A 26,018-nucleotide genomic window follows, 5' to 3' on the forward strand; every position below is an offset into this window, starting at 1 on the left:
CATATGCACAACACAGCGAGACTGAGGTGCAGAAGACTGGTTAGGCAAAAACGACCTGACCTCCCGGTTCACTCTGCTGTCAGCACAGCACATCACATAACAACACTTGAACGGACCCGTAACGTGGTCGGTAACCGAGTCGAGGCTAGCAGGCCACACCAGCTTCTCGGGTTGTGCTTTACCGGGCTGTGCAGACTTTAGCAAGTGATGAGCAAGGGCCTGTTTCTTCTGGATGCCCCGCTAAGGTTACCGACAGGGCACGCTTAACGCTTAACTTAAAAACACCTGTTTTCTGCCTGTGAACCCTCGGACAGCACCGCAAGGACCCGGGCTGTGTCGTTTGTTTGGACCGACACTTCATGCTAGCTCCGCCCCAGGTGGACACACTAGCTAGCTAGCTAACGCTCAGCGTGCAAGTTGATTTAAGACAACAGCAGCAGCACCTCTAGTCTGTCTGTGCGATGGGTCTGCTGTCACAGGGCTCTCCAACGAACTGGGAGGAAACCAAGAAGTATGCCGACCACATCAGAAAGCACGGTATTATTCAGTTTCTCAACATCTACAACAAGTTGAAGGAGCGACAGAAAGATGTGTTGAAATGGGGCGATGAGGTAAGAAAGGAGCTTTTTATCTTAGAAAGTGCTGCTGCTGCCTTTGATCTCTCTGCATGATACAATAGTGATCCTTCATTGACATAAATAAGATTTTGTTTTTATTATCGTTTCTGCAAAATCAAAATGCAACCTTACATTGTGTAATATCTTAAAAAGATTGGCATGCATATAAGTTAGTTATATATTAGAGTACATGTTCCCACTAAAACACTGCATAATGTGTTTAGGTTAGTTGTCAACAAGGTGTTAGTTGTTGTCACTTGTTGCATTGTTAGCCTAGTTACTAATGGTTATTCACTTACAAAAAGTATATCTTATGAAAGAGCTGCTTATAAATGTTATTCCTGAGTATTACTGCATTCAACCACTGACCATCCCACCCCCCCACCCCCCCTATTTTCTGTTTTGTTTATCTGTTTTTGTTTTTTTATTCTCTGTCAAAGTGTCTTTGAGTGTCTAGAAAAGCGCTATACAAGTATCATGTATTATTATTATTACAATCATGCCGTTTCCTAATGACTGTATAATGAATAAAACACCCCAGGCTACAAGACTCCCCGTGTTGAGTAAACTTTAACCTAAATCCTGGTTCATTATCCTTTGTTAACAAACAGTTCGTAACACATTAGTTTTTGCCCGCCACCCAGTCCACAAAAGTTCAGAGTGCTCCAGCTTTGAACAAAGTGTTTTGATTTTGAACATTGTGGAATGCTGTTTTTATAGATTAATCCCTCTTTCAGACAGGGGATTAGAGGGTAGCAGAGTCAGAGTCAAGGAAACATAACTGATGAATTGGAGTTGATGTGCTGCCGTCTGATCTTGAACATGGCTGCTTTGTGCCTTTGTTTAGCGATGATTGAAAACCTTAAAAGAAATGAAAAGAGTGCTTAACAAGAATGTATTTCATTGATTGACTGTTTAACTGATAATGGATCCTGCTTACGTTTGATGATTTGCATTTTAGGTTGAGTACATGTTGGTTGAATTGGACGACAAAGATGAGAAGGTTCGACTCGTACTGACTGGCGAAGATCATTTGGAAACCCTCCAAGAACAGGGCGAAAATATAAACCCCAAGTAAGTAAGCTCGCCACAGAATAAACGCAGCTGAATGTAATACATAAGATCTATCCATCTTTATACTGTGTAGTTTTAAACAAGAACCTTTTCTTCTTTAACTTTGTTTCCGTCCTCCCCCAATATGCACCTGTTGTTCAAGTCAAGTTATCTGTCTCGCATTCAGAAATGGCAACGCTTAAATTCATTAATCTGAATGTATGCACGTCATATGCCAAGAGTGCTGTTGTCAGTTTGTGATTTTGTTCTGGATTACAGAGAGCTAACAACTAGCTGATTGGGTTTTTAAAGTATTGTGCTGATGAACCTTGGCCTTGGTGCATGATAAAAGTACAGGCTGTATAGAAGTCAAATTGTCATGCACACATTCCCAGGTATTGTTTTGTTATCTCTAAAGCTGCTACACACCCACATATTTATTATGGCAGATTAGATCCTGTCAACGGAGTCTGTTGAACCCATTGAACGAGAATGTAAACATGAAGAGCGACTTTTGAAGAGTGAGACAGCTCTCTAGAGAAACATTTGAATTTGAGATGAACTACAAACACTGTAGCTGCTCAGTTGAGGGTTATTTTTGGTAAAGTGTATAAGAAAAGCTAACATTATTCACCTGCTGCAAACTTGAAAATAACTTTTAGGGATTTTTCTGCATTTCCCTTGTGTGTTGTGGAGCACTCGGGCTCTCCCTGTAGTCCCACCGCGTTTCACTCACACTGAATTTGCCTGCATGCCTATAGGCTATATTAGAGGATTTGACTTTCAAAGTCATTGTTCATTCATCATCCGTATAACATGTGATGATTACTAACAAGTCTGATCCCTTTTACAATGCAGCAGAGTTTCTCCTCTAGCTGTGCACACCCTGATCTGTACCATTGACAAACACGGTCAGGATTCAAAGTCTTTCAAACGATTATACGTGCATTGACTGCTCCGTCCTGTTCTCTCTCCTGTTCCCATTCATGACTCCGACACATAGCTATTGACCTCACTCTAGGGATTACATCACCAGTGAGCCATTTTCCTCTCTCTCCCTGTCAATCATTAAGTGCTGTTCTACTCTTTATGGGGCTTTTATTTCTCTTTCTCAAAGTTCTTCAAAATAAGAGACTTGTTGCTTCCAATTAGAAGTGTCGGATATAGGGATAACCGTATATTTAGAAATTGAAATATTAAAATAATGACTAGCACACGCATGATTATCGTTTAAATAATACAGTGTGTCTTAAATCATTTCCGTTTCTTTAAATCCTCATGGTTTGTTTTCTTCCCACAACGCCCCAAAGAAAAATGAGTCTAAAAGATTTGTTTCAAATATTGTTATCATGTTTTTGCCACATTGATCGTGAAATGAAAATCTGATATATCGGCAACGCTAGTTATATACCAAAACTTGTTTTTTATTTCACAGTGTTGGTGCACACATAGTCTCAGTGTTTCATTACTCCCTTCGATTTATACCCAAACATAGTTACTTGCAGAAAAACATTAACATTTTCTGAAACGTCATCGCCCAAATGTACTTAAACACGCTGTGAACAGAGAACTTTTTATTAGCTGGTGTGAGCATATTCAAATCCTATCTGAACAAGAGGCCGTTTTTTTGGCAAAACTGTTAATATGGTAAAAAAAGAAAATCGGATAAACTCTCAAACATTTAGAGATGATATGAGGATGATTTCTCTGAGGTCACCCGTCAGAGATAACAATAATTTCTTCTCTTAGGAGCGCCGTTTGCATTTCCAATCTGTAGTGACATTGCTTTAATAAGAGGCATTGTGGGTACCGCTGTAAACGTGTTGGTACAAGCTTCTGAGTGTTATGTTTGCGCGCTGCCCATGACGTCGGTCTGAATCTGTGGAGCCAACTTCACCCAGGGGAAATACCAGGGGCAGTGGGAATAGTGGAGCCGATGCATTCCTCATTACTGCCCCTCTGTAGCACACACCACCGAGCACGCTCCGGAGCACAAATACGTTGCATTTGTTTGCCGTGCCAAGATTACGGCGGACATACGAGCGGTCGGTTCATTCAATCAGAAAGGTCCTCGCGATAACGTTTTTCTCCATGGCCTCTTTCCTCGCTGACCTATAAAGCGAGACTGTTTTCACAACACTTTTCCTATTTGTACAGCCACCCCACTCTTTGGAGACCGGAGTATGGCAGCTACATGATCGAAGGAACTCCAGGGCAGCCGTACGGAGGGACCATGTCGGAGTTCAACACCGTGGAGGGCAACATGGGGAAGAGGCGACGAGAGGCCTCTTCTGTGCTCAACCAGAACGAAAAGCTCTGCACCATCACCTCATTCCCAAGGTGCTTAGTTTTTACAAGAGCAGGTGGTCCAACAGCCTACAATATTCATCATTAGACAGCAAGCCATGTGCAACAAATAGTTGTTTTCATGCTATTTATAGAACTGCAACCATAAATTGATCAATCTACAGAAAGGAAATAACAGAAAATAAATGTGATCATAAATTAATAATTTTGGCTTTCAAGCTAAACGCTGATCTTATCTTGTCCAATGTGAGCATTTAATGATCTTTCCTTCTCAAAGGAAGATATTGGACATAATAAATATCTGGTTAGATTTTAGAAAATTATTAGCACTTTTCTCTTTGACATTTTCACACAAAGATAATTACATGGGCAAATGATTGGCTGAATAATTGATGACAGCTCTAATGGTAAGTTGCAGCCCTGTAACGTTTGTTTGTGTTTGGTCCTTTGTTCAGGTTAGGTTGCCCGGGTTTCACTAAGCCAGAGTACCGGCCGACCCCTGTGGAGAAGGGCGTGTCCAAGTCCCTGTTTTTCCCAGACGAGGCCATCAACAGACACCCGAGATTCAGGTAGGCTTCATAACTAAAGTCTTTGTTTTCCTCACTGATATGTTCTTAAACACATTAGTTTACTATAAAGCAGGATCATGTTTTCCTTTTGGTCATGATGAGCAAAAACTTTTACTAAATACACATATCATTTAAGAGGCTATAAGTTAATATGAATTATCTTGCGATAAATCAGCCAATATTAATTGTTGATATATCGGTATTGCTTTATGTGTTTCTGAAGGACAGAAATGACAGACTGTTGTGTATCTTTTTCTTTAAACACGTTTGAACGCAACAAGCAATTATTTAGCCTATACTGTCCTCCAATTTACTTTAAAACTGCTCAATATAGGGTAACTGCCTCAAAAATCCAGTATGCATCTGGACAATACCATACTTATTACCTATAATTGTATTTGCTTTTTCAGCGCTCTTACCAGAAACATACGTCACAGAAGGGGAGAGAAAGTTGCAATCAATGTGCCAAGTAAGTTTAAATCAAATGTATCGATATTATGAGTTACTGTAGTTTTCTTTTTTTTATGTGACATCTACTTAGTCGTTCCTATAAATGTTTTCTGTCAACCAATCAATCTTTTCCTAAACATTTGAGAAACAAAACTATTCCTTCCGTTTCAGTCTTCAAAGACAAGTGCACACCATCTCCATTTGTGGAGGAGTTCCCTGAGGACGATGGCGAGGCAGCGCGGGCGGCTCTGCCTGACCATATATACATGGACGCCATGGGCTTCGGCATGGGCAACTGCTGCCTGCAGGTACTAACCAACAGCCTTGTACATAAGATGCTGTAGCCTGGATTGTTATGACTTTTGCACAATCGCAGCTTCACAATCCCAATGAGTGATATATAAATGTACTTCAGCCTCTCTTTTACGATGCTTTTGCAGGTGACATTCCAAGCTTGTAGCATTGATGAGGCGAGATACCTTTATGACCAACTAGCAACATTCTGCCCCATAGTGGTGAGTGGATAGATCCTCTTCAGCTGGACTGATACATAACTAACGATCTTAATCCCAATGTTTTTCTGTAATATGAGTAAATAAGCGGTACAACATTGTGTTGCTTAGTTTCTTGTTCACAAAATTGCTATTACTGACAACCGTTTTCTCTCTACAGATGGCGTTGAGTGCAGCTTCGCCCTTCTACCGGGGTTTTGTGTCGGATAACGATTGTCGCTGGGGAGTTATTTCTGCCTCGGTGGACGACAGGACACGGGAGGAGCGCGGACTCGTGGTGAGCAGACAGACCTGAAAATCCAGACTCTTTGCAAATAAAGACGCGCTTTGGTGAAAAGTATTTAATTATGAATAGGCTTTGTGAAGTCTTACCTCTTATTATTTGTGTAAATAATCATAGACAACATACACCAAACTAATTTGACAGTAGAGCTGTTTATGCTTTTGTCTGGTATTTTGAGTATAATGTATAAAATGTCCTTTTTTTCCTTTGCAGCCTTTGAAAAACAACAAATACAGGATCTTCAAGTCAAGATACGATTCAATTGACAGCTACCTGTCCAGCTGCGGTGAGAAGTACAATGACATCGATCTGACAATAGATGAGGAGATCCAGAAGCAGCTGCTGGATGCAGGTACAGGAGAGGAAGTGATAGAAATAGAAATATGTCAAAAAATGAACATTTCTAATAAATGCTTATGCAGTTTAGAAGTTAACAATTGGATTCCTGTGTGTAGGAATCGACAAACTGCTGGCCCAACACATAGCACACCTCTTCATCCGAGATCCAATCTACGTCCTGCAGGAGAAAATCCACCTAGATGACGAAAACGAATCTGATCACTTTGAGGTGAGCATTTTTGTATTCTGTATTAGAGCAAATATCAAACCCTGTGTTTAAAAGTAGTATAACGTCTATTTTGTCTTCCTGCAGAGCCTGCAGTCGACTAACTGGCAGACGATGAGGTTCAAACCTCCACCTCCCAACTCCGACATTGGCTGGAGAGTCGAGTTTCGTCCCATGGAGGTAAAAAGAAACGCACTGTTACTTAACTTAGACTTTATATTGTAATCTTTGCTTTTATTTGGTAACATGGCTTTGCAAATACAAAAACAGAAATGATAGTAAGTTGCGTTTGACTTTTCAGGTGCAGCTCACTGACTTTGAAAACGCTGCATATGTGGTCTTCGTCGTCCTGCTCACCAGAGTGATCTTGTCCTATAAACTTGACTTTCTGATCCCTCTGTCAAAGGTAAAAAACAGCCGCACTGCCTAGTTCTTTGTAAAGGTGTGTGTATACTTTGCACAGGGTGCCCTGATCCATCAACTGTCTTTCATTAGGTCGATGAAAACATGAAGGTAGCACAGAAGAGAAACTCAGTCCAGGAGGGCATGTTCTATTTCCGAAAAGACATCTTCAAAGGTGGGTAAAAAAAAAAGTGTAACTTTATGTTGATTCTTAAAGGGACTAATATTATGCAAAATCACCATTTGTATATCACCTTGTGTAACCTTGGAAGTTGTGTTCATACATTTAAGGTAACACGGAGAGTAATTGATTTTAAGAATGGTCTTTTTGGGGGTGAAGTATTTCTTTAAAGTGAGTAAGCAGTGGTTGATCCATTCTGATTGTCCACCAATAGGCTGCAACCCGGGCCTTGATGGCGCTGCCACGGCTGAGAATGGCCTGGACACTGATGGTGGGAACGAGGAGTACACACTGATGAGCATCGACACCATCATCAACGGAAAGGTGATTATTTCTCCTTAATATATCTCAACAACTATTGGATATGTTTGCATTCATTTTTTTTTAAGACATTCATGGTCTCCAGAGGATGAATCCTACTGACTGTGGTATATAAATCTAACAATTACTGCTGTTTTTATCACTAGGAGGGAGTATTTCAAGGGCTTATCCCCATCCTTAACTGCTACCTGGAAAACATGGAAGTGGATGTGGACACCAGGTGCACCATTTTAAACTATCTGAAGCTCATCAAGAAGCGTGCCTCAGGTAAACTTGTATTAAAAAAAAAAAAAATGTATTGTTCTTATTATCCAAAAGCGTTTTTTCTGTTCCTATAGCTTCAACTCTGCGCGTAACTCTTACTTTTCTGATCTGAAACAGGCGAGCTGATGACCATGGCCAAGTGGATGAGGGAATTTGTTGCCAAGCATCCACAGTATAAGCAGGACAGCGTCCTCACTGACAAGATTAACTACGACCTGTTCCAGAAGTGCGACAAGATAGCAAAAGGGGAGGAGCAGTGCCCGGAGCTCATTGGAAACCCAGTGAACAGGTTCAAATGAGAGAGGCTGCAGAAAGGCACCGTCAATATTCAAATTTGCATGTAAAGGAAGACCAAATGTGTGGCTCATGACATTGGTCCAATTTTAACAGAATGCAAAACTGCATGTGTGTGTTGTGAAAAAACACCTGCATCAAATGTTTGTATATATACTGTATCAGATTGTTATGATTACAGAATTATTTTAATAGGGTTAAGACATGCTTACGGTTGTGTAATAGAAATCAGATGTGTATTTATTTTTCTCTGGAAATTAAGTCTATCTGTGTGGGAGAATGTAAATGTAGCAAAGAGTTGTACAGTAGTCTGCTTTTAACCTTGAGTTCTATAAATACTGTATTTCCTCTCTTTAAAACATCAACATCATGGGCCTTTTTTTAAATTCTAGATTGGAGCTTTCTTTGCATTTGGTAGAGGTTTTTTTTCATTTTCAGAGAAATGTTTGCTTTGCTCTGCTGACGTTGTAATGGGACCTTGAAAGAAGTGAAGCATTGTTTGAAATGTGATGCTGCTTTAAAATAAATCTGCACAAGATTGAAGATATGGTATTAAATGTGTTTTTTATTCAAAATGAGCCGTAGGAATGATGATAAACCGGCCCGTAAAGCAATCCAACTAGCCGCATGACACCCCTACAAGAATGCCGGTCGTCAGAATATTTTCATTTTTAAATATTGGTTAGCAGCCAGGACCTGACACGATGTTTGCCTCAACATGTTCATTGTGAGAATTTGCTTGCATTCTATTATAAAAACTTTAAAATTGTATATGCAGATGGTGCAAGAGCCTTCGGGTGACTTTACCTTGCCCCCCTCCCCTGAAGAGGTCAAAGGTCAGGGTGAGATCATGAGTCCTGAAGCAGTTGGAACTTCACATTCTTACCACTACAATAACTTTATATTATCTAGTAAAGGAAAATAATGCAGCCCTTGTTTAAGCTACTTCAGCATGTTACCATAATCTTACTGAGATTTCATGCTAATCTTAGGTAATGTTCAATGTAATTTAAGCGTGTGAGTATGCTAGCATTACAAAATTGCCTGGGCGAGCCAAATCTGCACTAAAAGCCTTGCTAACAAAATATGGTGTCCTTCTCAATCACTGAGATATTTTAGCCTGTATCATATAGAGTAGACAAACTGTACATTGCTATCCCCTCAAAAGAATAGTAGCAGATAAACTTCCTGGTGATCTTGGAGGTTAAAATAGTTTATTATGAACTATATGAATTCATCAATCTGTAGAAAATCCAGGCCCTTTCGTTGACCATTTAGAATGAAGAGCCTCTTTTGGGAAAAAATGTAAATACTACATAAGTATACCAGTGCATTTCATTTTTGTTGTAACACTTCATATCTAACAGCCAATACCTGAACACTATTATCCACAAGGTGGTGCTAAAGAATCACAGCTTTACATAATACTGAGCTGCAGGGGAAAATGAGAGCATCAGTTTGACCTTGTGGACCAGATAATGATTATGGATAGTACATCCTGCCGAGAGACAAAAAACAGACAAGTTAAAGCACACGCAAAATGAAGGCATATTAGAAGAATATAGTGACTAGAGAACAGCCATGTAGTAGTTTGTTGTAAAGCTCACAAATGCAAAGAAAAAACATTACAGCGAATCGATACGTGAGGTTTAATGTGATTTGTTTTTAATATGCAGCAGGTCAGTGAATGTTAGAACAGCCATCTGTCCCCACTAATCCTGAGGGAGAAACAGGCCGTTTTTCCCAGCAATATTTTGACCTGTAATAGAAAGCACAGGTGTTACTAATAACAATAATGGCTCTGTTCTATTTGACTGTGTAAGCTATAGTGACAGTGAGACAGCATGCATAATACAAGGACTCTAAAACTAAAGCATTTTAATTATAAAACATTTCATTATTTACACCTGTGCCTTTTCCAGGACAGTTCATAATGTCAATGTACACCGATTTTTTTTACTATTTTTTAAACAAAGAAAGTCAGTCATGGTAGACCATTTTAAACATATGCCTTCAGTGTTACACAAAGTCTGCAACATAACTTTGAGTTAAATGTTGTTATCCAAACACACCTCTGAGTTAATCATCAGGGTCTTGTAACCATAACCAAGCCCTCTTTCAACAAGATTAATCAAACTGAGGTTGCTCTACTTGTCAATGTTATCATACAAATCATATCCATGATGTAAAACTATGTTTGTAGTCGAACCCATAGAGAATTATCCTTTTATTATTTATTGTCTTACAGCTTACTCTTTTTATTTTCCGGCTCAAACATTGAGTGTTTAATTCAAAGGGCAATTCCATGCAATCAATATTCTGTAATGATTCTGGGTTGAATCCATTGATGAAGTTTATGAGTGGGAAAGTGGTATCCGGTGTCCCCGTAACTGCCTCAATAAAGGAAGAAGAGGACAATAACTTTAGTAAAATGTACTACTTTAACTACATATTTTAGTTATTTTTCTTGGCCCTAGGTTGTCTACATGCCTGGAGAAGGGGGAGGTGAGTGGATGTTCAGTTGGTTGCAATCTGCAACTACACGCCCCTTTCACACCAACGCGTTTTCAGCGCCGGCTCGGAGCTAGAGCCTGAAAAGTACCGGTTTTTCCTGTTTCCCGATCAACTGGGGCACAGATGTGGGGGGCGTGGCCTTCGACTGAAATACACATTTCGATCGCTTCTTCTGTCGTTAACATAAATCTTGGTATATTTGGGTCGGTAGGAAGACTTTGATGCACATTCAGTACCAGTGTGTGAGGTTGTGGTTACGATGGCGATATCCGGACGCGAACAGCGAGGACTACAAAAAGAAAAACGAGTTGACTGGGGATGTCTGTTCAAAACATTGCGAGCTCCAATAAATCATTTAAACCAGCTATTGTTGCCAGACTTATTACTGAATATCGTTCTTAATGTGATACCAAGTCCACCTGAGACCTGTGTACACCTTCACATAGCCTCGAAGTGAAGCGTAGGCCTACGTTGTTTACTCACAGTTTGAAAGCAGCGTGGAGAATTCTTCAGCTGTGGTAAGCTGTGACCCGCTCGAATAAATCATTAAAACCAGCTATTGTTGCCCGATTTATCACTGAATATCGTTCCTAATGTGATACTAAGTCCATCTGAGACCTGTGTACACCTTCAGACAGCCTCCAAGTGAAGCACACGGTGTTTACTCACAGTTTGAAAGCAGCGTGGAGAAGTCTTCATCTGTGTTAAACTGTGATCCTCTCAGGTAAACTGCGATCCGCCCATGTTAAACTGTGATCCACCCAGGTTAAACTGTGTTAACACTTCTGTGGCTATCTACCAGCGATCATGTTTAATATGAAAGACTACACACACATGTATCCAGGGTTCGAGTTATAAACTGAGCTCTATGGGGGTCTTTGAAACTAACTCGTGCGCACGCATGCACGCGCACACACACACACAAACTCAAACACACACACACACACACACACACACACACACACACACCACACACCACACACACACACACACACACCACACACACACACACACACACACACACACACACACACACACACACACACACACACACACACACACACACACACACACACACACCACACAACACACACACACACACACACACACACACACACACACACCAATAATAAACATATGGACAGGGGTTACTATTTAAAAAAAATTGCAAATGTATTTGGGAACCTATCCATGTGAACATATTTTGGGGGTGGACCTCAAATCCTCTAGGGGGGTCCGGGGGCATGCATCAATCTGGTGCATTTTGAGGGGGAAATAAAGAGACTAGATCTATGGAAACACCCATATGAAACAGATGCCACATCATGTAGACAGACAGTCACCCTGTGTGAGGCAAACCCACATTTGCACAGCGTTGCGTTCACAATAGCCTACATTAAAAAAAAAAAGATCGCTAGGCCATCGGGAAACCTCCCGGCCCTCCCGATGGCCAGTCCGGGCCTGCCAGCAGCCCTCTACTTGCTACAAACTTCAATATGAAAACATAGCCGTGGGAACATGTTTCAAATGGGGGGTGCTGTGGGGATGACACCAGGGCCGGTTCTGACCAATTTGCTGCCCTAGGCAAGATTTTTGCTGGTTCAATTATATCTTATTTGATCAGTTAACATTTATTTATTCATCCATATTTTTTAATCTCTCCAGTTTTAAAGGATATTGTTGGTTTACTGTCCTATAGTATACATGTGCCAAGAGCAAGGACTGTCTTAGGTAAGACAGCTTTTATGTGCGCAGCTCCACTTGCTTGGAACAATCTTCAGCAAGAATTGAAACTGAGCAATCTCATTCCTCTGCATGTTTTTAAAGCTAGGCTAAATGAAATGCTCGTTGATACTATGGGTACTTGTAAATGTCTATAACTATGTAAATGTATCCTGTAAATATAATGTATGATGTCCTTTATTGTTTTATGTTTCATGTGGAACCTATATGCTGCAGGTCTCCCTTGAAAAAGAGATCTATGATCTCTGTTGAGAACACGGCGTGCAAAAGTATACGGGTCGTGCTGCAGCTAGATTTTCCTGTCCTCTGTTAGAAGGTGTCGGCGACAGACGTGCGAGGAAGAAAGGCTTTCCACAGGCTGTTCCAATGTAACTACTTTATTAATTGTCCAGGGTAGTGAATGGTACATGCAATGGTAATTGGATGGGTGTGGTATCTGTAATATAAAGATAAACAGGTATGAATAAACATGTATTATTGAGGGATAATGACCAGTGACATTGTTACACAGTAAATTAGGTGGATAAAGAAATGGCACAATTAGCTGGCCTATGCTGCCCTCTATTGGCCAAAGGCCGCAACAGAATGGCGATTGAAATGACACGTTACTTATATAAGTAATTAACTATTATAAACAATCACGCATGAACAACATACAGGAATGCACACAATGAAGTCTCGATAATGACTACAATATAAATTAAAGCTGCAAGCAGCGTTGAGCGGGTCTTCGACGCTCCGCAGGCTGTTGTCCGCACGTCGAGGTGTGTGTGTAGGTGTCTCGAGCTGTTGAGGGCCGGACCATTAACTGTCATCTGAAGTCTGGTGCAGTTTGGAACCTTTTCCATTGAGTTAAGACAACATTGTGTTTTTTGGTGAGGGATGCATTGCCATGGCAACGGCATATGGTGACATCCCATAATTGGCGTAGAGCTGTTGAGGGCCGGACCATTAACTGTCATCTGAAGTCTGGTGCCGTTTGGAACGTTTTCCATCGATTTAAGACAACATTGTGTTTTATGGCGAAGGATGCGTTGCCATGGAAACGGCATATGATGACACCCCATAATTGACATAGTGCTGTTGAGGGCCGGACTAGTAGCCATGATCTGAAGTCTGGTGCAGTTTGGACCATTTTCCATTGACGTAAGACAACGTCGTGTTTTACGGCGTGGGATTCGTTGCCATGGAAACGGCATATGATGACATCCCATAATTGGCATAGTGCTGTTGAGGGGCGGACTCGTAGCCATCATCTGAAGTCTGGTGCAGTTTGAACCATTTTCCATCGACTTAAGACAACATTGTGTTTTACGGCAAGGGATGCGTTGCCATGGAAACGGCATACGATGAGATCTCAGATTTCACCTAGAGCTGTTGAGGGCCGGACCATTAACTGTCATCTGAAGTCTGGTGCAGTTTGGAAGCTTTTCCATTGACTTAAGACAACTTCGTGTTTTTTGGTGAGGGATGCGTTGCCATGGAAACGGCATACGGTGAGATCTCAGATTTCACGTAGAGCTGTTGAGGGCCGGACCATTAACTATCATCTGAAGTCTGGTGCAGTTTGGAACCTTTTCCATTGAATTAAGACAACATCGTGTTTTACGGCGAGTGATGCGTTGCCATGGAAACGGCATATGATGACATCCCAGAATTGGCGTAGAGCTGTTGAGGGCCGGACCATTAACTGTCATCTGAAGTCTGGTGCAGTTTTGAACCTTTTCCATTGACGTAAAACAACATCGTGTTTTATGGCGAGTGATTCGTTGGCATGGAAACGGCACACGGTGAGATCTCAGATTTCACGTAGAGCTGTTGAGGGCCGGACCATTAACTGTCATCTGAAGTCTGGTGCCGTTTTGAACCTTTTCCATTGACTTAAGACAACATCGTGTTTTACGGCGAGTGATTCGTTGCCATGGAAACGGCATATGATGACATCCCAGAATACGCGTAGAGCTGTTGAGGGCCGGACCATTAACTGTCATCTGAAGTCTGGTGCCGTTTGGAACATTTTCCATTGACTTAAGACAACATTTGCGGCTTTCACACCGGCGCTTTTCACTTTCTAGCTCCTCGCGAGAGCTTTTCTGGTTCAGCTCCCGTTTCCCTTTTCAGCTCCCGCTCTGTTCACACCGCTCACACCGCTCAAGAGCCGGGATGGTACTGCGTCATTGCCTCATCGTTTGCGTCATGACGTAACCGTTTACGTGCCTGCTTCCTAAAACCCAAACCGCGCGGAAATCACAACAACAATGGCCGATTGTATTGAAGCGCTGTTCGCTGTGGTTATCCTCTTACGAGACGAAATGGAAGGCATCGGACGACTTTTCAAGGGACGACTGAATATTGCCATGAAGTTGTGTACAACCAACCCCCTTTACACCCCTTTCCAGAGAACGGTAGACAAGAAGGAGCTGACGTTAGATCTGCATTGATGGAGTATTTCAACATGGGGGACCACTAATATTACTGCAGTTAAACCTGATCTATTTTGTATCATGCCTCTTACAATAAAATCACTGGATCAGACTTGAATTGTGTTTTCTTTTGTATACAAATCACAGAATGTAAACAGATAAACAGGTATGAACAATATTCTTATAAAAATAGTGCATACCCAAAAGGTTGCCCCCGCCTCCGCCTCGACGGACGTAAGAGAGACGTAAGCGACGCCGCGTCATAGCTCCAAAGCTCTTGCCTCTGGACCGACAACTTTTTGGAGCTGGAAGTGAACCGCATTCCGGAGCTATGACGCGCCGCCGCTGCGGTGTGAACAGGAAAAACCGGCGCTTTTCAGGCTCTAGCTCCCAGCAGGAGCTGGAAAAGCGCCGGTGTGAAAGGGGCAATTGTGAAGTTTGGTGGCGTTGTGAGCATGTCAGTTTCAGTTATGACATCATCGTATTCCATGGCGTTTGATGGGCCTAGCATCGAGCGAACGCTGACGCTTTGGCCGTTATTTGGCTAAAGCCCCGGATGCCCAGGCCAGGCGACGCCACTGGTCTTAAGTCAATGGAAAATGATTCAAACTGCACCAGACTTCAGATGATGGCTACTAGTCCGGCCCTCAACACCTCAATATGACAATAGTGAGTTTTCCTCTAAAGCTGTTGCCATGGCAACGCATCCCTCGCCGTTAAGCACGATATTGCTATAACTCCTGTGTAAATGGTAAAAAAGTGTTCAAACTTTACATGTGTGCTAACGGTACAGCCCTAAAGACATATATGTGTCAGTTTTGAGATTTCGTCAAATGCCGTTGCCATGGTAACAAAATGGTCGCCGTGAAACACGGTTTTCTCATAACTCCAGTTAACATGGTCCAAACGGCCCAGAACTTCACAGGTTTGATAACGATGCAGCCCTCAACACATCTAGGCATATTATGGGGTGTCATCAAATGCCGTTGCCATGGCGACAGATCACTCGCCATCAAACACAATGTTTATGATACTGCTGTAAATCCCATGTACGTTGTCCGATCGGCCTGAAACTTTCCACGTTTGCCAACGTTCGAGTCCTCGAGACACCTAGACACACACCTCGACGTGCAGACAACAGCCTGCGGAGCGTCGAAGACCCGCTCAACGCTGCTTGCAGCTTTAATTGTTATTATTATTATTATTAGGCGCCGCTTTCCACCTTCTTCTCCAGTAGGACTCAGATGAGGGTGTACTCTTATGTGTGGCTGTGAACATTTTTTTTTATTATGAAGGGCAGACCATCTATTTGTATTTATTTTTTTGTTTTTTTTAGAAAGGGGCAGGTCATATAAGATTTTATTCTTCTCCCTGCTCCTTTTCGCTCAATGGTGTGTAGAGACATGTTTTGTTGGCAATTATTGTACATTTGGCTATGCGTACCATGAGCGGGACAAATAAAAATGAAATGAAATATCCCAACCAATCAGCTACTGTGGTGACTTGCACAGTGGAGCTTATCATGTTTGTTAGATAATGGGCCCTGCAGTCCCGCCACTTTGGATCAACAGGGACAGTGAGGGGGCTTAAAGTCTCTTGATACAATCTTGGCCCCCATTCCCTGTTCAATAAAGCACTATAAACAAGACTGGATAACACTGTGGTCATCATCTAGAAGTTAATAATGAAAAATAATCAAACTGAGTTCTTAGAAGTCCATTCAAACACATTCGACAGCTGTAGTAGATACTGTATCAGGCAGAGGTGGGACCAAGTCATTGTTTTGCAAGTCCGAGTCAAGTCTCAAGTCTTTGTGCTCAAGTCCGAGTCAAGTCTCAAGTCTTTGTGCTCAAGTTCAAGTCAAGTCCAAGTCCTAAACTTTGACAAAACGAGTCTTAAACAAGTCATTATGTGCTTTTCACCAAATGTAATGACACCCATCAACAGAATAATACTTAAACTGCTCTTTATTAGTCACATTAATACTGTAATAATCTATTTTCTCTCTGCTGGTAAAGTAACGTGTTTTCTTCTATTGTAAGAGGGATCAGTAAGGTAATGCTACCGTGACGGTTTGATTCAGAAGGAGTTTAATTGATAAGATCCCTGATGTTGAGGTAACCAGAATGTTTATTTCCACTGTGTAGAACATGTTATAAGGGACCCACTTCTATCTTTATGCAAGGGATAATGTGCAGCGAGGCGGTCTTTATGGGGAAAAGAACACCTGAATCTAGATCCCTCTGCAGGTGGTACTTTAAGTATATTTTGATGATAATACTTTTGTACTTTTACTTGTAACATTTTGAATGCAGGACTTTTTATTGTAACCGAGTATTCCTACACTCTGGTACTTTTACTCAAGTACAAGATCTGAACTTCTCCCACCTCTGACAATAAATCCTGAGTGGTTACCAAAAAACAACCCTGCTCTGAAGGTTATTTTCATTTTACAAATCCTGCACTCAGCTTTGCTTTCTCCAATATCATTGAAATGCAGCCAGATGCTGCTTCTTTTTTCGGTTTTTGCTCATTTCTTGACTTTTTCCGACGCGCTTGCATTTAAATCTGTCTCCCCGTCGCTCTCTGTAGCTGGCCTGTACCACTACACCTGCTGTCTTTGGAGCGTCTGCCCCCCACCCTTCTTTCACATAATGGTATGATCCTAGTGTGTCCTCACATATGATTGGCCGCATGGTGGCCCAGCTAAATAAAGACCCGCCCCTGCCTGCAAGGATTCTCAGCAAGAGTAGAAGCGGCTGGAGATTCTGCTCTCCCCGACAGGAGTCTGCTCTTCTAGCGGCATCTCGCGATCGGCGTGTTGGAGACCTCTGAATTAAATTATCAAGTCACCTCAAGTCAGAAGGCTCAAGTCCAAGTCAAGTCCCGAGTCATTGGTGTTCAAGTCCAAGTCGAGTCGCAAGTGTTTTGTGATTTTGTCAAGTCGAGTCCAAAGTCATCAAATTGGTGACTCGAGTCTGACTCGAGTCCAAGTCATGTGACTCGAGTCCACACCTCTGGTATCAGGTCACCATTGTCTTTAAATGCTTTCACACCTCAGGGGCAGATACGCCATGATTGTATCACAATATCATAGCTAATCACATCTCTGTGGTCTTGTATCTCATAGCATCTCTAGCTCTGATGTTTAGATCTAACTTTGAAAAGGGTGATGTTAGTTTCCCCTTTTTATGTTTGCATACAGCACACAAAAACAAACAGGTTTTGGACCAAACTTCTTCACAAAGACAGAAAAAAACATTTATGTACATAGAAGATTTGGATATAAAAAGAGATTCAAGTAGAAACACAACACATATTCTGTAGTACCACCAAGGTACAAGACAGCATATGCTACTTTATGAAGACTCCTGTACTTTTACTTAAGTAGGATTTTGAACACAGGAAATAATTGCTCATATTACTCATTAAAAAAAGTATCTTTGCATTGATGTTTGATACTTTTAATCACAGTAAGTCAAGGATCTGAGTACTATAACTACACAAACCATCGTAATTTAATTATTTATTTACTTTTTGTTCAATGGCAACTTTCTTTGGACATGCAGCTATCTGCAGTATTGTGATGGCTCATTTTTCTCCTTGACCTTTTTGAATATTTGAACACCAGCTTTCCCTACCTTTCCTTAGCAAAGAGTTTTCAATTGTTTAGGATTAAGACTAAAGATTTAAGAAATACTTTATAAATCCACAAGGGGAAATTACATTTGTCCCAACCCTGACCCTTTTCACTCTGTTGTTATTGACATAACATCACACACATACTTTAACCACACTCTATTCATGTTTTGGTAGCCAAGTGCATATACTGGTATGATAATTATATTCTGATTCTGATTCTGATAACTGTTTGTTTTTAAAAAAAAATCACATGACTGAATGTTAACCAGGGTTTTCAGTCATTAACACTTTGGTTTAAAGCATCATACTCATTCTAAACAACTTTTTAAACTATTTATTGGAAGCTGTGGGGAATTAAAGCAGAAGACATGAGCGGAGAAGTATTTTGCGTTGGCTCTTTCCTGAACCTCAGTTTTTGGTGCTCCCATATCAACTGCTGAACTGGATGGTTAACTTTCTGCTGAGAAACATTTGACCTTTGTTATAACAAAATAAACAATCCATGAAATCACACGGCTAAATATCGATAGTTCTCTTGCAGCTGCTGTGTTGCAATAATCAGATACACTTACACAAGATACAGAATTGTTGGGACACTAACACCCATACCATACATGTCAATCTGAATTAAAAGCTTGAAATAACACAAGATAAAGATTACACAAGATGATAAGTGAAAAACAAGTTAAGGTTTAGCAGCCGAAAGAAGTGAAACTTACTTACAGAACTTTGTGTTCCAAACCAGATCTTGTTTTTGACTCATTCAACATGATGTTTTGTGTCAGAGAACAACAAACATGACATGGTTCTGTTACACGTTGGTAGCTTAAATACAAATACAAAATATTTGAGATTATGCAAGGGAAGGCCATGTGGCAAGACCAACCTGGTCTCACCAGAATGCGTGACTCCACCACGACTCCTTAACACCGCAGTGCGTGGTGGAGTCACGAACTTTGCTACATTTACGTGTCTGCACCACGCAAACAACCCCAATGTAAAGTGAATGAGGCTCCTTTGTCCTTAACCCTAGCCCTGAACAGCTCTACGCCAATTATGGGATGTCATCATATGCCGTTGCCATGGTGACAGATCCCTCGCCATGAAACACAGTGTTGTCATAACTCGATGGAAAATGGTCCAAACTGCACCAGACTTCAGATGACAGTTAATGGTCCGGCCCTCAACACATCAATATGACAATAGTGAGTTTTCCTCAAAAGCTGTTGCCATGGCAACGCATCCCTCGCCGTTAAGCACGATATTGCTATAACTCCTGTGTAAATGGTAAAAAGTGTTCAAATTTCCCATGTGTGCTAACCGTCAAGCCCTCGACACACATATATGTGTCAGTTTTGAGATTTCGTCAAATGTCGTTGCTATGGTAACAACATGGTCGCCGTGAAACACGGTTTTCTCATAACTCCAGTTAACATGCTCCAAACGGCCCAAAACGTCACAGGTTTGATAACGATGCAGCCCTCAACACATCTAGGCGTATTATGGGGTGTCATCAAATTCCGTTGACATGGCGACTGATCACTTTCCATCAAACACAATGTTTATGATACTGCTGTAACTCCTAAATACATTGTCCCATCGGCCTAAAACTTCCCACGTTTGCCAACGGCCGAGTCCTCGAGACATCTGCCTGACGTCGACGTACGGACAACAGCCTGCGGAGCGTCGAAGACCCGCTCAACGCTGCTTGCAGCTTTAATTAATATTGAGACTGATCTGACTCCATACGGATGTTAAGTTCACCTAGGAATGGTATCATTGACCTAAATGTTCAAATAAATGTTGCTCTTCTGTCTATATTGGTCATATGATGCCCCTTGACTGAAATGTTTCCTGTTCAATATCCCCACTGATTTCCTTAAAATCCTGGGATGAGAGTCCACATCACAATTTACTCTCAACTGTCATTTCCCTTTCATCACTCACCTCAGCAATGGACCTCTCTCCACTGTCCCTGTATTCTGCCTCTGACTCACTCTCAAGTGCCTAGATGTCAAGAGAGGTGGTGAAGTGATAATTATTTATTGAGCAGTATACTCTTTCACATTGAATCATAACAAGTCATACTGAATGTAAATACAACTGACTCTAAAGTAAGTCCCAGTCTGTGACATTGGACATTTTGAAGACGCAAAGTCCCAAGCAGTAGGTATATTAGCTAGTCTATGTAATGTGCACAGAAAATAAATAGTTAACTGAATACTGGGATGGAAATAGCCTATAAGCACTCAGTAAAACATAAACACACACAAAAAGCTTCTGAATGATAAGAAGTATAAAACATAATGCACATTACCATTTTGAGAGAGAGTACCTAAGTTAAAGAACTCAGAAAATAATCTCTTATCGAACTGAGGCTCCAGTAAAACACACTGACTGCGTCTCTACATGGACATCAGTAAGCCGTTTATGAGTATTATCCCGGTTATGGTCATATTGGGGATATGGTGTTTACATGAGCACAGAGAGATCGGGTTATTCATGTTCCCTGTTTAGATGATAAATACTAGTAACCTGGCATTTCGATGCCTTTTCTCATCTAAACTATTTAGTATTTGTATCTCTCTATCATGACATAAAGACGAAACTCCTCTCCAGAAGTGAGATGCCGCCATCACTGTTAACTGATTAACTGCTACCAGCTGATGACTTACTTTCCTCTTCTTTGAAAAAAATGTTCTTATGTCCATGTTGTCTGGGGGAGAAAACATATCAAACCAAGAGATCGTCAGCTTTGATTTTCGCTGTATTAACCATTTCCTGAACATTTGGTGTGTGTGCCTTACCTCCGCTACCAGCATCGCTTCATACAACAGATCTGAGCTGTCCAACTATGACAACACTCCTTGAACATGCGCGCTATGTGAGAATCTGCCTTGGTACAAAGTAGCAGTGAAAACATGGTACGGAGTTTCATTGATTTGGGCATTCTCTCAATAAGCAAGTGGAATGGATTTCATTTGATAGTGAAGCACTGACACAGCGCTCTACAAAGTGCGGCGAGTGGATAGACCGATTCACGGACTTTCCGCATAGTAAAAGTGGGGGGGTCTAAACTAATCATTTGAAAAAGTGGGGGGGACTTGTCCCACCCTCATATAATGGCTGCGACGCCCATGACGCACACGCATGTCCACAACACACAAAATTAACAACACACTCAATTGTCCGATGCTACTATTGTCCGTGCAATCCTGTTACGTCAACAAGTGCACGTTAGTACTGCAACATGGTTGAAACCATTCGGGCCTATGTTAGGGGGTGCGAGGAATAGTCCAAGTAATGGGGGAGTTTTATACAATCTCAATAGCCGCGTTCACACCAAGTACTTTCCTGTACTTAGTTCCGGCACTCAGAGCCCCGGCGCTTTTTCACACCGGAGTACTTTTCCCTGAGGGAAGATTACGCAAATGAGCCGCTGACGTCACTTCTTCTTCTTCTGCTTTGGCTTTACTGGCAGGCCACAAACCACTTCACGGCGAGTACAGTAGGTGGCGGTATGCACCTTAAAGTTGTTTGCAATCCGCTGCAAAACAAGAGAAGAAGAAGAAAAACTTCCCGCGTATACTGCAACGCCCACCCACTCGCTGTACATTAGGCGTCTGTTGTTTACCTTCCGACCTCAGACATGATGGAGATGGAGTCGACTGAAGTTGTGCTGTTTGTGCTCATGTTATACAGCTTTGTAACTGAGTTAATGCAGCCTGAGCAACTTGCGTACAATAACAAAACAAGCCGAGCACGAGTGGTGGTGGAGAACGCTTTTGGCAGACTGAAGGGCAGGTGGCGGTGCTTGATGAAAAGAAACGACTGCAAGATGGACAAGATCAAAATCCAGGTGGCAGCATGTTGCATATTACATAACCTTTGTGAAAGTAATGATGAGTACAGGGACGAATGGACTGCCTTACTGGCGACCCAGCTTTATGAGGCATCTGAACAGCGTGTAAATTGTACATTGTAAACATTTTGACAATAAAGCTGATCTTTTGTACAGTGCTTTTGTTTCTCTTTTATTTTCCAGTCAAGACAGGCAACAATACAATAGTGTACAGTGTAGCAATATAATAACAATAAACTGTGCCAGGTGTGTTGTATGCACAGTAAATAGGCTCAGCAGCAAACCCACCTTTATTATTTATTATATATCTTCCTGAGACCCACTGCATCCGTCTGCCATAAACACTATGGAAACCTACATGTTAGTTTCGGCCCATAGTGGACTCCATTTTGTGTTGTGTAAAATCGGGGGGGGAATTAAATGTTTGCAAATCCCCATGTCCTCCTCAGAGGACAATCATAAAAACATCAGTTTAACCGATGAAATATGATGGTATCAGAATAATCACTTACATGTGATGTATACAGTGGCGAGCCGTGAGCTTTATACCTAGGCCCTCTGACCCCCACCAATTCCCTAAAAAAAAAGAGTTATTACGTCACAGCGTATACTTAAGCGGAATATCAAAACAACGGCCCAGGGTGCAAAACGCATCAATGACAGCGACCCTCTACCACACAAAACAACACCTGTGAACCCAATTTGTGTTCTATGACATTGAAAATGATATTGCATTGTGTTTGTTACTTTCGTTGCAGTTGTATGTCTTAAGTGTAATTTGGCATGCTTTTATTTTGAAGGCGAGTTCAGGCTGTTGACAGGAAGTTGTTGTTGCTATGGAAACAAGAAAAGTTTCACAGCAGGCGGAACTTGTCATAAAGTCTGCGATAATAAAACCCACCCATTTAGAGGGAAGATATGATTGGTCAATTGTACTGTCATTTGACATTACTCTCTCGTTCAGTTACTATAGAGTGGCGAAGTCCCTCCCCTTCCGGTGGACCTCCATGGGACCTTATTTCGGAAAAATTATGTATTGAAGTCAATGGAGAGAGAAAGATTATCTTTCGATCCCGTTTGAATTGTGCCACGAATTACACATATGATGTTTGTCAATTTAAAAGATAATTTTGCAAGTCAAAAAAAAAATATGTGTCGTAAAACTGTGAAGTAACACATTTGTTTGTGTGAAACGCTCAATGAACTACATCTCTGGTCAACAACACACGTCACCAAGATGGCCGTCACTACTGTCTTGTCAACAAAACGATTGACTACCCTCACTATCACCACAATGAAACACGTCCTGAAGAATGTCATGCAAAGCTGCCTGCCTGCCTTCCTTTGATTCTCTCTGAACTGCCTGGTCGTTTTAATGTTTAATGTCAACCATTTGTGCAGATAGCATGAAGTAGAAAAGATCGCTAGCGTTAGCGCTAGCATCTCTCCCCCGGGCTTAAATTGTGTATTATAGAATGACCACACCGGTGACAGTACTCTTCAAAGGGTTCACGAAATATGACTACTACTCTTACTGTTTAACATTTTGGGTTACTTAATGTTACTTCATGTTAAGGCTAATAAAAATGACAAGGCTGTAATGCTAACTAACGTGCTAGCTACTAGCTAGGTAGCTAACTTGATCAAGCCACTCCTGGTCCTTTCATCAGAAGCAAAAGAACGAGCAAGACCCATTGCTGGTATGATAACAACCTGGTACTAAGCACACAGGCATCTTGTTAAAGTTATCTTATCTTAGCCAGCGCCATATAGATAGATTCTATCTATATGGTGTTATCTTATCTTAGCTATCTCTATTTTAGTCAATATGGTCTAGCTGCGGCCGCGGCAAGTACACGACACTACACGACACGCCCCCTACACGACACGCCCACCTGACACGACACTACGGTGGCTGAGAAACATTAGTGATCTCCAATGTGCTGTGCAGTGTGGCGGCGGAGGGAGCCGAGGGCACCACCGGAGGAGAGGCGAGCGATGACAGCAGCATCACCGTGGTGCAGCTCCCCGCACAGACTGAGGGGACTTGTTACACGGAGCCCATCACCGGGGAAGCCTGCGGCGGGAGAAGGCGGTCTGCTCGGCCTGCCCTTGGCTCTGGGGTCCCTCCTTAAAAAAAGTCTCATCATACTTAATCCTAGACAGTAGCACATGGTATATATTGTAAGACTTTGTCATTTTTTTAATGTTGATATGTATTCGCTCATAGCCTACTGTGCCTTTCACGCAGACAATACAAGTGCATTTTGAAATGACAAATAGGTTTATGTTTCAAGTTTATTTGCATTAAAAACGTGTTTTTAAACCCTTCTGTTCAAATTTTTATTTTGTTTCTTAAAAGATTAAATCTTTAAAAACATGCTGTTTGCCATTTTTAAAGTTTGATGGAAGAAATTAAAATATAGGTCACTGACGTGGAGCTTAATGACCCCATGATGTGATTATGTATATTTTAAAACCTTTAACAACTATATTTAGATGTTCACAAATATCTACATTTATGTATAAATACATGTGTAGCAGTTAGACAAACATAATTAATAGATTATCTCATTAATACCTATTTTATATATTAAAAAAAAGTTTACTAAACCACCGTTTGTTGACAAAATGATTTGGGTTGAAAGTTATACTGTTGTGTCTCAAACGGATAGACTAGGTCAGGGGTTTTCAAAGTGTGGGAAGGTGAGCCTCCCCTCAGAGAACATAAGAACAGCCGCACCATATTATTGTTGTTGCTATAATGCAGGGGTATTATTATCCAGTGGAATGCCCTTACCTACTGGCCTAGTTAAATCAAAGTGGTTACTTATTTTTGTCTGGGCAGTGTAGTTTTACACACCATCTTATTTGACTTTCTCAGGGCAGACCCCCACAAAGAAAAAAATATATGTACACACGTAAGGTCATCATCTTAACAGTTTTTTATGCTCGAGTCATCGGTGAGCAGAGCATCAAGTTGGCATGCCTATTACAGCTGAATGCGGCGATTACCATCTTGTTCAGCAAAACGCCTCACAAACGTATTAAGATCCAAAGCTTTAGTGCGTTTTGATTCAATGCTGAGTACAGCCAAACTTGACAGTCTCTTCTCTGTCATTGTAGACCGCAAATACCTTATTCCTTCCGTGTACTTGGGTCCGAATGCTTCTCGTTTTCTGCCGCCCGTTCAATTGAAATCGCCGCCAATCACATTTCCTCGCTCGCGCCAGGGTTAGAAGGCTCGCGTCTTGTGCTGCATTCACTTGCACTCGGACATCAGGGATTTTCTCTGATAAATGTCCGATGAGCCACAACTTTTATTTCAAAACAAAGCTGCCAACTGGGGTGGCCAGACGCTGTCTCCTCTCTCACTTTAGGTAACTTCACTAAAAATCGATCCATGTTGCCGCTCGCATAAAGTTAGCTGAAGTTAACAAGCTAGATTTCACTGTTTCTCTTTATTTTTTTCTCACGCTGCGCCTCCCCTGAAGCTCTCTGGCGCCCCCCAGGGGAGGCGCGCCTCACACTTTGAAAACCGCTGGACTAGGTTATTAATTTATTTGCCTAATAGTTGCTTAAAATGCTACAATAACATTTGCAATTCGTTTTTAATCTGCCATGTACGATCTCTCAGCCACCGTAGTGTCGTGTCAGGTGGGCGTGTCGTGTAGGGGGCGTGTCGTGTAGTGTCGTCAATTCGCTTTTAATCTGCCATGTACGGTAATGTCTCTCAGCCACCGTAGTGTCGTGTCAGGTGGGCGTGTCGTGTAGTGTCGTGTACTTGCCGCGGCCGCAGCTGGACCCTTCTCATTTTAGTGGAGGAAAACAATTGTGACATCACTTACGCGACTCTGGGATTTGTAGTCTTTCTAGTTGCGTATTTTTCATAGTCTTATATTTCAACAGTTTTACGACAAACTGTGACTTTTTTGACATGGAAATGATTTTTTAAGATTGACAAACATCATATGTGTAATTCATGGCACAATTCAAACGGGATCGAAAGATACGTT

At 41.6% G+C, this 26,018-nt stretch overlaps 1 protein-coding gene across 1 annotated transcript; it reads left to right on the forward strand.

The window, feature by feature from the left end:
• Positions 1-8,361, forward strand: gclc (glutamate-cysteine ligase, catalytic subunit). Its single transcript, XM_034151865.1, has 16 exons — positions 1-611; positions 1,579-1,691; positions 3,828-4,010; positions 4,433-4,546; positions 4,957-5,015; positions 5,168-5,304; positions 5,437-5,511; positions 5,669-5,785; positions 6,005-6,143; positions 6,247-6,359; positions 6,444-6,536; positions 6,658-6,762; positions 6,852-6,933; positions 7,154-7,263; positions 7,407-7,527; positions 7,642-8,361. The coding sequence occupies exons 1-16, from the start codon at positions 462-464 to the stop codon at positions 7,821-7,823; spliced, it is 1,893 nt and encodes a 630-aa protein (XP_034007756.1). The 5' UTR covers positions 1-461; the 3' UTR covers positions 7,824-8,361.
• The last annotated feature ends 17,657 nt before the right edge of the window (positions 8,362-26,018 follow it).

Source organism: Trematomus bernacchii, unplaced genomic scaffold (genome assembly GCF_902827165.1).
Source record: "Trematomus bernacchii unplaced genomic scaffold, fTreBer1.1, whole genome shotgun sequence".
Lineage (NCBI taxonomy): Eukaryota > Metazoa > Chordata > Actinopteri > Perciformes > Nototheniidae > Trematomus > Trematomus bernacchii.